We start from the raw sequence: 13656 nt of genomic DNA on the forward strand, positions 1-13656 counted from the left end.
TTTGTGTTTTACTCAACTATAATGTACTACAACTGTCCAACAGTAGTGAGCCCCGACGCGGTGTCGTTGAGGCCGTCGCGAGGCCGAGCGTAACCCATAGACACAGCCCACTGATTTGACGTGACAACGTCAAATTATAATACGATGGAGCCGGCTGCAGGCACGAAAAAACATGACTCATGAGGCGTTCCATTTAAGGCTTGAAGTGCAAGCGAGAGCGCACAACGAGCGACAAAGAGGCACAATCGTCCTCCGCGTTCGGCAGCGTTCGACATCTGTCTCTCTCCTACTTGAGTGAGCGATGCATCCGCTTGGACAGCTGCTATACATTAATACATTTACATGTTTTCGTCAAGTATGAAGTTCAGTGAAAAGTGAATGTGGTGTCAATTGTCCATAAAAAATATCTATCAAACAAATAAAATTAAAATTTTCTTTTGAAAAATGAAACCATCAGTATTATCTTATGACGTTGTCACGTTCAACTATCGCCAGTAAACCGACTTTACAGAAAACCGACTTTTTTTTTGGCCGGATCTTCTCAGTGGGTCGCGTTTGCGATCCGGTTCTGCAAAGCACTACTCTCGCTAGGGCCAGTGTTAGCAACACCTTCGGTTTGAGCCCCGAGTGCTCACCTACACGCTAGGGTAACGCTGATATAGACTCTCAAGGCTATCAGCATAGGTAGGTAAAAAATGGCTCGAATGGTGATAGATCGACTAGTGTGTCATCTGCCTATCTCAGCCTCTCCCTAACGTGCTGACAATAGGCAATAGGACCCTTATGATAAAACGGCGAAAATATACGAATGTTGATTAAAACGATTATCGATATTTTATATAATGAAATCGGTGACTAAATGTAATGATTTTGTGGCGGTAGCCATCATACAATACAAGATATTTGACAGATGCCTGAATCTCGCTTACGACGTTTTCAAGATAAGCTTGCATATTTTTTTTTTTTTTTTTTTTTTTTTTTTATGATTGAAAGTTTACTGGTGGCCCGAAGGCCTTTCCAGTTTCACCAGGACAGGTGGGCGAGCAAAGGCTCAGCCAAGAGGGGTGGGATTTGCTAACAACTGCCCGAGCGCCTCCGAAGGAGACCTAACAACTCAAGAGCAATTGTTTCGCGAATGAATCTACTACCGGATCGGAATCGCGACCCGCTGAGAAGATCCGGCGAGAAACTCAGCGGGCTGATGCATGGGTTAGGTTGCACGTCGACCTCTTTGTCGAGTTCGATGAGTACGGTTACCGGGGTCCCTAAGCCTGCCCCTAGTATTAGAGCTGAAGGCATCTAATGCAAAGGTTATTGGATCTGATGGATCCGTAAGGACGTGTCTAGGGCGTCGACGGTGACTGGCTCCTGCATGATCAGGATTCGGGGAGTAGTCAGCGGCGGCAACGATAAGGCGATTATCATGACGCATAGCCTTATCGAAGTATCGTTCCGACGCTGACTTCATGTATTTCCGAATTGATTCGAGGCCCAGGTCGTCGTGTAGGTCAACGTTCCTCACGAACCACGGAGCCCCGACAGCTAACCTGCAAAAGCGGGATTGTAGGGATTGGAGGGTGTCTATGTGTGTGCGGGCCGCGTGAGCGAACACCACACTCGCGTAAGTCATGACGGGCCTTATGCAAGTTTTGTAAAGTGTCACCTTGTTCCGAAGGGACATTTTACTCCGCTTACAGATCATGGGGTAGAGTCTACCGAGAATAAACGCGGCACGGTCACGGACTGATTTTATATGCGGGCGGAATGTCATCGATGCATCCAGGGTAACGCCCAGGTACTTGACCTTCCTGGCCCAGGGTATGGGTTGTCTAAAGAGAGTAATCGGGGGTGTGAGATTCCTCCTCCTAATCCGGGAGGAAATCCGTGTGGAGCTTCCCCTCTGAAATAGCACCGCAGTACTTTTCGCTGGGTTGATGTCTATGCGCCATTTTCGGAACCACTGTCCTAGGGCTAGGGCTGCGCTCTGAAGCTTCTTCGCGATTAGGGACTTATTTCTACTAGAATAGTAAACAGTCGTGTCGTCGGCGAATAAAGCTAAATGGGTCGGCGGCGACCGGGGAATATCGTTGACGAATAAGCTAAATAGGAGGGGTGAGAGGACAGAGCCTTGCGGGACTCCAGCTGTGAGAGGTCGTGGGGAGGAGCGGGTTCCCTCGACTCGATATCGAAAAGAGCGGTTCGATAAGAAGTCCCGTATGATGAGCACGAGACTATCCGGCACGCCCATGTTGAATAGTTTGAAAATCAAACCATTGTGCCAGACTTTGTCGAACGCTTTTGCGACGTCGAAGAAGAGAGCTCCCGTGTATAACGGTTTTGGTCGATTAAGCCCCACAAGAATGTGCTCCGTGAGGCGGTGCACCTGTTGAACGCATGAGTGATTTGTACGGAATCCGAATTGTTCATCGATAAGAATGCCCTTGGATGAGACGAAGTCTCTGAGGCGTTTGTAGAGCAGACGCTCATACAGTTTGCCTAGAGACATGAGGAGGCTAATCGGGCGGTAGCTCGTCGGATGATTTTTTGGTTTACCGGGTTTATGTATGCCGATAACGTCCGCTTCTTTCCACACCGCGGGAAAGATACAGTTCGCCATAGCGGCATTGAAAATAGATGCCAACATCACGATGAGTTGGACGGGTAGAAGTTTAATAACGCGGTTGGATATACCGTCGGAACCGGGAGCCTTGCGAGGACGTAGGTTTTTGATCAAGTCTTTAACTTCCATCGGGGTGACGGGTGGTAACGCATCAGAGGGTGGCAAGGAGGCTCTGCGTTCTACCTCACTGTCTACTAATTCTACATGAACAGGGTCCACGGATTGAGTGCTGGGCGTGCACTGGGTTTGCAATGTATCGGCCAGCAGCTCTGCTTTTTCGTCATCATCGAACGCCGCGAGTCGGCCTGAGGGGCCTACGAGGGGGGGCATAGTTACTACCGTATCCGATTTGAGAGTACGAGCTAAGCGGTAGTAAGACCTTTGGGAGGGCGCGAGTCCTTCTAAGAAATCAGACCATCTGGCATCTCGGACTTCGGCGATGCGAGACTTTACGTCGCGTTGTAGGGCACGCATTCGAATACGATTTTCCGCGGTAGGATACCTGTCGTAGGCGCGTATCGAGGCGTTCTTAGCTCTAAGGAGTTCCCTAATATCGTCGGACAATTTGAAGCGGTGAAGGAAGTCCTCCGCTACAACTTGTTTCGATGACCTATCTAATGTCGAGGTGATGTGTGACGTTAAGATGTCTATGGCTTCAGCGGTATCCTGAGGAGACGGGATAGAGTCCGGGTTAAACGGGAGCGATGGTGGATCAGATTCAGCCAGGCTGATGCCCAGCGTGTGCCAATCCACCACAGTCCTCGTGACGGGAACGGAATCGGGAGCGCGACCGAGCTTCATAACGACGGGACGGTGGTCTGAATCTAACTCTGAAACTACTTCGATCGAGTGTAAGCGCAGAGTTACGTTTTTTAATAACGCTATGTCGAGTATATCCGGGCGATGCGCGATATTTAGCGGGTAGTGAGTCGGGGTTAGCGGAGCGACGATATCGAAGGCGAGATCATCGACTAACGCGTCAAGCCGCCTGCCATTCGGGGTTGTGGTGTGTGAGTTCCACCTGATGTGTTTACAATTTAGGTCGCCCGCCAGAATGACAGAGCTCCCCATACCGAGCAGCGCCTCGATATCACTGCTTAGAACGATCTTATCCGGTGGAAGATAAACGGACGCGATAACGATCGGCGCGTGTCCCGTCAGTGAGATTCGGCACACTGATGCTTCGATATTAGCGAGCGCGGGAGGATCGAGCGGGACGCAATGCAGGGCTCTTCTATAGTAAATGACGGTACCACCACCACGGGCAGAGAGCCTGTCGTTCCTGACCATGTTATAGTTCGCGATTTTAGGGTCACGGCGCGCGGGCTTAAGTAGGGTCTCCTGCACTAAAAAGATATCAATTTGGTGGTCACGCAAAAAGTCAGAAACCTGATCACGTTGATTTGCGAGACCGTAAGCGTTAAAAAATCCTATCGTTACGGATAGGGGCTTTATTCTACTTATATACGCCATTGATTACCGGCGGAGTGAGGGGAGGACGTACGTATTTAATGACGCGTATACGTCGGCGTATTCCTGCACAACGGCGATAAAGTGTTGTGCAGTGGAGGCAGCGCGAATGGCGTCGCCCAAAGCGTTAACGCGCTCAAAGTTGATCGACTGAAAGAAGTCGATCGCTAAAGCGAGATTGTCGGACGCGGTCGGAGGGCAAGTCGCGGGAGAGGGACGAGTCGCGGGGGCGGGACGAATCGCGGAGGAGGGAGTTGTAGCCGTGTTCGTGTACGGCAGCGGTTTTGCCCAGGCCGAGACACTGGGCACCGCCGCCGGAACGAACGCTGGCTTAGCCTGCGACGCAGAGGGTGCCGAGGCTTTGATGTCTGGGCCGGAAGCTCGGAGGCGGTTTTGGCGGGCGACGCGGCGATTTATTTTAGGGGCTCGGGGGCAACCACGGTAATTCGCGGGGTGACCCTGTGTTCGACACAGGACGCAGCTAGGCGGTTCCGTCGCGGTTTTTTGGTCGCGAGCGCAGAGGGCCGTGGCGTGATCGCCCAAACACTTAACACATCGGGGCCGCGCGTGACAGTTACGGGAAGAGTGCCCGTACAATTGACAGTTATGGCACTGGCTAGGAGTGCCTTTTTTATGGGGGGCTTCGACAGCGATACCAGAGAGCCTACAGACGGTCTGTGTGTTAAAGATTTTCTTACCCTCGGGGGTAGGCTGGAGAGCGACTAGAACCATATTATATGGCTCCCTACCGCGACCGGTGTGCATACGGTGCACAGAATTCACTGGTAGGCCTTGTTCTAACAGGTCGGCTTTTACGAGCTCTACATCTAACTCTTTAGGGATTCCGCGTATTACAACGCGGAGTTCGCGCTCCTCCTGGAGCGTATACGTATGGAAACTTATACGCTCCTTACGGAGGTAAGAAGAGAGGGCCCTATGGTCGTCGGGTGTTTGAACCTTAATTTGAATGCCGTTCGCGAGGTTACGGGCATTCGTGAAATTTATATTTTTGGCCTTAAGGGCCAGGCAAACTCGATCCCAAGCTGCCTTCTCCTGAAGGATAACCGGGGGAGGGGTCTGGGTTTTATTTTGTGCCACCGGACGCGGCGACGGAGTGGCACGGGCTGGGGGCGCAACGGGAGTCTGAGGGCGGGGGCGCGACGCGTTCACGGCTTTGCTAATTTTAGCGGCCGCGGGAGCTCGAGACTCCGCGGCACGCTTCTTACCCTTCTGTACCAGGGTGAATCCATCCGTCGATGAGGCGGGGGCGAGGTCGACCTCCATGTCCGAGTCAGAGTCGGAGCACGAGGAGGCGGGTGCAGGCGACCTACGAGCAAGTGTAGGTGTTTTAGAGGGCGCGACGGAGGCCGCGGATGATCGCTCAGCTGAAACGATGGTCACGGCGGACGACGCAGCAGCTTTTCTCGCCAGTATAGGCGACACGGGAGCGGCAGGCACGACAGAGGCTGCGGTGCTCAATGCAGAAGCTCTGCACGCAGGTACAGGCGACGCAGGAGCAGCGAGCGCGGCGGAGTTCTCGAGAGGGCTCGCAGTGTGATTGGCCTTGAAGGCCAAAAACTCCGAGGCGAGCTGTGGGTGGCGAAGTCGGAGGAATTCCGCGAATACAGCGTCCATGATCGCTGAGTACCCAGGTGGGGCGGCCCCGGGTCTTGAAAACACTCGCCTTGCGGCGAGGCCCCAACTTCTCGGACCTGAGCGGTTCTATTGAACACAGGTGGCAATGCGGCGCGATTACTACAGGACAAAGAAAAAGCACAACAAAACAGAAATTACGAAAAGAAACAAAACAAATAAATACTTGCAGGAAACCACTTTGTCGGCAGATGTACCACGAACACAGAAACAACAAAAGGAAACAAAACAAATAAAAACTTCCAGAAAGAGCACTTAGTCGGCAGATGTACCACAAACACAGGCCGCGCGAACAATGGCCGGGCTAACAAAAGCCGGGCGAACAAAGACCGGGCGATCGAGTGGACGATGAGCACGTCCGCACGTGACGGGTGCCTCTATCGGAATGAGCTTGCATATACACAAGTTCCGATGAACAACATTTGGACTATAATAGGTTATTAGAGGGTTTTCTTGCTATAAGGCCAAAATATTGGAATACTCTATATAAGGATTTGGTGGACAAAACAATAAATAAATAAACACATACACAAAAACAATAAATAAATTGCCACCTATCTAGCAATGATCTATCCAGTTTCTTTAGCGACCTTCGAATATAATAACAAACGGATAGCCCTTTTAAATTGTCACGAAGTTGCGTGATGATCATTACAACTGTGAGAAAACATGTCAAATGAACACCTTGTTGTGTAATGTCTAATCATTAAACACACAAACAAGTGATAGATAATTACGGGTCGGTGGCAGACAGTACAACAACTTGGCGTCGAATTAACAATTCACACGTTAAGGACGGCGTTGACAAATTTATGGTTTTAATAAGTATTTTGTTGAATTCGTGTATTGTATTTAAGTCATTTCGAGGTGGGATCCTAATATAAAAGGTCCGCCTGTGCGTCAGGACGTAGGTAGAACGAAAACAGAGCAGTAAAGGGTTGTGGCGTATTGGAATCCTTGAAGAAATCGAAAACAGGTTTTTTTTAGGCTTTGTTAAAAAAAAAGCGCAAATAATTAGCGAGCAAAATAAGAGGCCCAATTAAGATATCGTCCAGCCCATACATTCACCGAAAACTTGTGTTGAAAGCTACTGGGTATCACTGTAACAGCTGTCTTAAGGCACGCCCATGGAATTATACCTGAAATCTGGGGCTGGATTCTATTGTTTAACATGTATTATTTAGGTTTATAAGGATCATATTCAAACCATGACAACTTTTGAACTATCTTACTTATGGCTTTGATGTAAGATGTATTTTAATGAAAATATCCTGTATTATGAGAAAACAAAATTTCTCGAATGCAATAAAAAAATTCATTTTCATTTTATTAATACTTTATTTGATATTTTGTGAAAAAAATTAAAATTGTGTTCGAATCTCAGACGGGTACCAAATTTTCTAATAAACCCCGTACTCAACAAATGTTCACGATTGACTTCCACGGTGAAGGAGCCCCTGTCTATTTCTGCCGTGAAGCAGTAATGCGTTTCGATTTAAAGGGTGAGGCAGCTGTTGTAACTATACTGAGACCTTATTACTCATGTCTCAAGGTGGGTGGTGGCATTTACGTTGTTACCAGGTGGGCTGTGAGCTCGTGCACCCATCTAAGCAATAAAAAAAGGCGCCTGAGCTGCGAAGTAAAAAAAAACAAAATGGCTGCCATTCTAGTATGGAGGGGCCAAGAGAAAATTAGGATAGTGATTTGTCGATAAAGTCCCCATATTTTATCCCCCTTAAGTCTCCGACACTGGTGCACTGTTGTTATAACTAAATGAAACTTGTAAAATTTAATTACTTCGTTTTGCAGTTCGAATATCAATATTGATACCAGAACAGTGAGGTGGAGCTGCGTGGAAGGCTAGACGCACATTTAATCACTTCAGACCTTCAATTTAAATAAAACCAAGATACACAAAATAATTTGCTCAGCAGCTGTATGTATGAAGTGGAAAAGTTTGCAAATAAAATACTTTTCTTTTTATTCTAACAATAAACAGGAGGCTCCGTGATCATTGTGTTCCGGGCTAACTTCAAAGTATTTATGTCCGAAAAAATCTGTTATGACGCCATTAGCAAAAGTTTGAAAAGAAAAATACTTTTGTTTATAAATTACCTCCCAAAAATGAGAAGCAATAACTCAGAGGTCCGAGATTACTTTGAACATTTATGTTTTGTTTTCTAAAGCGCCTATGTTTTTATCAATATCAGTAATTTTATTTGGTAAAATGAATGTTAATGATTTAATAAAGTGTGTATTTTTTTCTGAACGCCTCGAGGAAGATGAGTTGAGCAATTAACCAATGGTGCTAGTATTTTCTCCAGTTTTCGGGAGTACTATATATTTTGAAATTTGTTATTTTTTACTATTTACTATTTAAATGGCTTATTGTATTCAATTATTTCCATCGGACGTACCGAGTACTTACTCGCATTTACCAACAAATTATATTCTTTAAACAAATCTATAGGTCTATTAAAATATATTTTTTAACTATTACAAGATGGCAGTTAGCGCAATATCCGATTGTCGACAGCCACGCAGCTTCAAAATATTTGAAACGCCGCAAATATTAACATGAAAACAGTAACCGCGAGATGACATTGAACACTTGTTCTATTAGCCCCTGAGATATGTCAACTCTCAGACACATCCAACTGAGTTTCTCGCCGGATCTTCTCAGTGGGTCGCGTTTCCGATCCGGTGGTAGATTCTGCGAAGCACTGCTCTTGCTAGGGTCAGTTTTTTTTTTTTTTTTTTTTTACTGCTTAGATGGTTGGACGAGCTCACAGCCCACCTGATGTTAAGTGGTTACTGGAGCCCATAGACTTCTACAACGTAGACGCGCCACCCACCTTGAGATACAAGTTCTAAAGTCTCAGTATAGTTACAACGGCTACCCCACCCTTCAAACCGAAACGCATTACTGCTTCACGGCAGAAATAAGCAGGGCGGTGGTACCTATCCGCGCGGACTCACAAGAGGTCCTACCACCAGTGTTAGCAACTCCCCGGTTTGAGCCCCGTGAGCTCACCTACTAGCCACGGTTACGCTGGAATAGCCGCTCCAGGCTACCAGCTTAGGTAGGAAAGGATCGTTTGGAATTTTTGCGTCTGCGGAGGGACTTCGGTTCCCTCTGCATTTTGTACCGTATGTTTCATGGGGAGTGTTCTGATGAATTCTTTGAGATGATACCATCATCTCGTTTTTACCATCGCACTTCCCGCCACCGGAGTAGAGTTCATCCATATCACCTGGAGTCACTGCGTTCATCCACAGTGCGCTTCCAGAGATCATTTTTGCCACGTACCATCCGGCTTTAGAATGAGCTCCCCTCTCCACGGTGTTTCCCGAGCGTTATGACATGTCCTTCTTCAAACGAGGCTTGTGGAAAGTATTAAGCGGTAGGCAGCGACTTGGCTGTGCCCCTGGCATTGCTGACGTTCGTGAGCGACGGTAACCACTTACCATCAGGTGGGCCGTATGCTCGTCTGCCTACTCGGGCAATAAAAAAAAGATAATGAGCTCCTCGGATCGTCATTGGATTAGCGCCAAACTGAACTGAAGCCCTAATACTGAATATTTAGACTTTCTTTTACAGCGAACAAAATGAAGCTCTGGCAGTCAATTCGAGAGTTTGGTCTGGAGTACTGCGACCTACCGACTACACTGCAGAATGTAGCCAGCCTGTTACGAGCTATTACTCTGAATATCGACAGTCGTCATACCGCCCGTACGCTATACCAGATGTTTTTTTTCTTATTGCTTAGGTGAGTGGACGAGCTCACGGCTCACCTCATATTAAGTGGTTACCGGAGCCCGTAGATGTCTACAACGTAAATGCCGCCATCTACCTTGAGATATGAGGTCTAAGGTATTTATAGTATAACGGCTACCCCACTCTTCAAAGCAAAACGCTTCACGGCTTCACGCTTCACGGCAGAAATAGGCAGGGTGGTTGTACTTACCCATGTGGACTCACAAGACGACCTACCACCAGTAATTACGCTAATTATAATTAATTGTTAAAACTTACAGCCCGTCTAGTATTACAGAACCCCTCAAGCATGATGTTATTGCATTAAGTGTTAAGCGGTGACCAAAACCCAGGCAGCATACTGAGCGCTCCTGCCCAACTTTAGATATAAGATTGAAGTCTCAGTTGCAGGGGTAGAACGTACTTCGTTTGGCTTTACATTTGTTAACTATGATTAAACCAAAGAAATTAAATAAAAACCCTTTTTTATCTTTTAGGAATTCCATTCATCTGCTACGTAATGACAGTTGTAATAACACTGTCATATTTCTACGTGTTCCTGGTCTCGATGGCGTGGTTCGTGTTCGTGAGGAGTGCTGAAACTAGGGACTACCTCGCTGCTATGGTGGTGCTCTCCTTGGGGATATCCAGCGAGATCGGCACTTTGAAATTCTTCTACACTTTTATTTACATGTTAGTTGTGTTGGGTTTATTACGGCCAGTTTTACTTTTGGAACGTATCCCGTCCAAATGTATAGCTCTCTGCACTGACGGTGATCAAAACTGCGCTGTATAGAATTTCGATTGTGTTTCTATAGTCCTTGGTCCGTAGACTGTAGCTCTATCTACTACTTTGAGCCTCCACATTCCGTATTAACAAACAAAACTATATTTTTATGGCACTTCCTTTTTTGGTTTTTTTCGAGTCAATGAGTTGACCTACTTTTACTTACTTTTATTTTTGTGTCCATGCAGAAAGAAAGTCCAACGAATTGTGCGAGAATATTTGGAGTGCGATCACATGGTGGTCCCCGAGAGCAGGTTCGCCGATAATGTCCTCAAGACGATGAGAAACGTGAAGAAGAGAGCCATCCTGTACTGGGTGGTCGTCATCGGCAATGGAGTCGTCTACGTCACCAAACCGCTCTTCATGTCAGGAAGACACCACATGGAAGACCGCTATATTGTTTATGGTTAGATTTGTTCCTTGACAAGCATTCACGACTTCCACAATGAAAAACATAAGAATTATAATAAACACATATGCTAATAAAATGAAAAATTTGACATAGGGACAGTTTCATAATGGCTAGAGTGTATTTAGTACAAGGTCCCTTAGTATATCATCGTCAATAAAATAATTCAACGCCCTTAATTCTCTACTAACAAAGTGAGGGTAGTATTGGGGAGTATTGGTAGTAGTGGAGAGACATCGTAAGCTTCTTTCTTGCAACACGTACACACGCGTGCTGTAAAATTGTATGCCTTAAGTTTTGTAATCACTCAAGATTGGAGATATCTCCAACAGAGAGCTATTTATTTACTTATTAAGTTTACCAAAACATTTGCAAGATATTAAAGGTAGGTTAAGCAGCTTTTTGCAACAGCTACAAATCGTTGCCAAACAACGGAATGTATCCGTTTCCGGAGCATAGGCTAGTAAGTCGCGAGATAGCCCGATGCGTCGGAGAGTTGGCGGTGTGCTGAGAACGCGCGTGCGAGGTACTAAGAAACTGTCGTAGGCGACGTTCCCCTACTCCTACGTCTACGCATATTAAGTAGGCACATACATAAATGCACTGATTCCAGTGCAGTGGACTTATCAACTTTTTTGCAATAGCTGATACTACTGACATGCTAAGTTACAGGACCCCATCTAGTGGGATCTTAATAAACACCTCCGCACCGTGTAACTATTACAGTTTAGTTGATCTGGTTGGTTTACTGCAGGCTTGGAACCAATGTTCGAGTCACCAAACTACGAGGTAGCCTACTTCCTCATGATGTTCGGGTTATGCTTCATCTGCTACCCACCAGCCAACGTCACAGTCTTTCTGATAGTGGTGGTCGGATACACCGAAGCTCAGATGATAGCGTTGGGCGAGGAAATGCTCCGAATCTGGGAAGATGCTGTGGCTCATTACAATAACAAGTATCACACTGTCGGTGCCTTAACCAATAGTAGCGAAAAGAATAAAATCATCAATCAATACGTTAAGTTTCGCCTCACTGAGATCATTAAGATGCACACAACTAACATTCAGTTATTAAGGCAGGTCGAATTTGTGTTCCGCAGCGCAATTGCTATGGGTTATGTATTCCTAGTACTCGGTCTCATTGCTGAGCTCTTAGGAGGACTGGAGAACACCTACCTGCAGATACCCTTTGCGCTTATCCAAGTGTTAGTGGACTGCTACACGGGCCAAAAAGTAATGGATGCGAGTTCGTTGTTCGAGCAAGCTGTTTACGATTGCAAATGGGAGAACTTTGATAAATCGAATATGAAAACGGTCCTTTTGATTCTCCAGAACTCGCAAAAGAGCATGAGGTTGTCTGTAGGAGGCATCACTGTCTTGGGCTTCAGCTGCATGATGTCGGTTATGAAATCTATTTACTCTGCGTATGCTACTCTAAGAACTACCATGAGCTAGGTAATTCTCACGTTTATGAACTCCGCAAACCATTCTACACCTTCTTTACTTTATTGGATTAGTCTAAAATTGTAAAAGTAGTGCTATAAAATGATTTAACATTCGAAGACACATCAGGCACAACGCAAGGAGATTCGCAGATTCTGTTACATTTCGAGAAACACAAGACAAAGCTGAAAATGTTTGTAAAATTCGTTGTTACAGAAACAGACCTGCAAGTAGTTTCATTGCTTTAATTAATATAAGAGAAGAGATGAAATCTGTTTCTAATTTGCTTTAAGTCGAGAAGACAGTTGTCCGACACTAACTTTGTGTGCTGAGTAACATTTCTACACTGTTCATGTTTGTCAGTGAATAAAAGTAGTTACACGATATAATTTTTCTTTCTACCCTTTCATTCTTTAAAATGTACTATTACATCGTCTTCTCGCATTAAAACTGTTTAATCTCAAAACTCATAAATTTTACAGGAGAGTGTTTTAAAGGTTTAAAATATATATTTTTAATAGTAATCATCTTTGCAACGTTTTTTTTTTTTTTTATCTGTCTTTTAAAGTAAGATAAAATTATGTGTTAATTTTGTTAATAGTAGTCTTTTTTTTTATGATTGAAAGTTTACTGGTGGCCCGAAGGCCTTTCCAGTTTCACCAGGACACGTGGGCGAGCAAAGGCTCAGCCAAGAGGGGTGGGATTTGCTAACAACTGCCCGAGCGCCTCCGAAGGAGACCTAACAACTCAAGAGCAATTGTTTCGCGAATGAATCTACTACCGGATCGGAATCGCGACCCGCTGAGAAGATCCGGCGAGAAACTCAGCGGGCTGATGCATGGGTTAGGTTGCACGTCGACCTCTTTGTCGAGTTCGACGAGTACGGTTACCGGGGTCCCTAAGCCTGCCCCTAGTATTAGAGCTGAAGGCATCTAATGCAAAGGTTATTGGATCTGATGGATCCGTAAGGACGTGTCTAGGGCGTCGACGGTGACTGGCTCCTGCATGATCAGGATTCGGGGAGTAGTCAGCGGCGGCAACGATAAGGCGATTATCATGACGTATAGCCTTATCGAAGTATCGTTCCGACGCTGACTTCATGTATTTCCGAATTGATTCGAGGCCCAGGTCGTCGTGTAGGTCAACGTTCCTCACGAACCACGGAGCCCCGACAGCTAACCTGCAAAAGCGGGATTGTAGGGATTGGAGGGTGTCTATGTGTGTGCGGGCCGCGTGAGCGAACACCACACTCGGGTAAGTTACGACGGCGAAGTTTTGTGTGATAATAGTCACTCGTATTTGTAGTAGAAAGTGCTAAAAGTAGGGGATAGCTTAGTGATGAATGGTCTTGAATACCGTCTTAAGCAGATTGATATGCGTAGCATTAAGGAAACACTTAACTTCAACTATTTTTAGTTAACTAAATAGCGATGTTGCGCCGACATAGATAAAATCAATTATTACTTGTGGTTTTTTCAATAGATCAAAGATTTTTTTTAAAATACGTAACAACGAGA

General features: G+C 46.0%; 1 protein-coding gene across 2 annotated transcripts; it reads left to right on the plus strand.

The window, feature by feature from the left end:
• The first annotated feature begins 6679 nt into the window (after nt 1-6679).
• Nucleotides 6680-12528, plus strand: Or-35 (olfactory receptor 35). 2 transcript variants are annotated; one of them, XM_062673855.1, is made up of 6 exons: nt 6680-6719; nt 7553-7585; nt 9345-9476; nt 9998-10193; nt 10476-10693; nt 11451-12528. In XM_062673855.1, exons 3-6 carry the CDS (start codon nt 9353-9355, stop codon nt 12149-12151), a joined length of 1239 nt encoding a protein of 412 aa, XP_062529839.1. In that variant the 5' UTR covers nt 6680-6719; nt 7553-7585; nt 9345-9352; the 3' UTR covers nt 12152-12528. The 2 variants fall into 2 exon arrangements, with proteins under 2 accessions (XP_062529839.1, NP_001103476.1); NM_001110006.1 differs by lacking the exons at nt 6680-6719; nt 7553-7585 and having other exon boundaries at nt 9353-9476; nt 11451-12151.
• The last annotated feature ends 1128 nt before the right edge of the window (nt 12529-13656 follow it).

Source organism: Bombyx mori, chromosome 3, assembly GCF_030269925.1.
Source record: "Bombyx mori chromosome 3, ASM3026992v2".
NCBI classification, from domain to species: domain Eukaryota; kingdom Metazoa; phylum Arthropoda; class Insecta; order Lepidoptera; family Bombycidae; genus Bombyx; species Bombyx mori.

Coding starts and splice junctions, on each gene's coding strand:
- Or-35 (XM_062673855.1), top strand. CDS start 9,353: ATGAAGCTCTGGCAGTCAATTCGAGAGTTTGGTCTGGAGTACTGCGAC. Junction 9,477..9,997: donor CGACAGTCGTCATACCGCCC/GTACGCTATACC, acceptor TTTATCTTTTAG/GAATTCCATTCATCTGCTAC. Junction 10,694..11,450: donor AGACCGCTATATTGTTTATG/GTTAGATTTGTT, acceptor GGTTTACTGCAG/GCTTGGAACCAATGTTCGAG.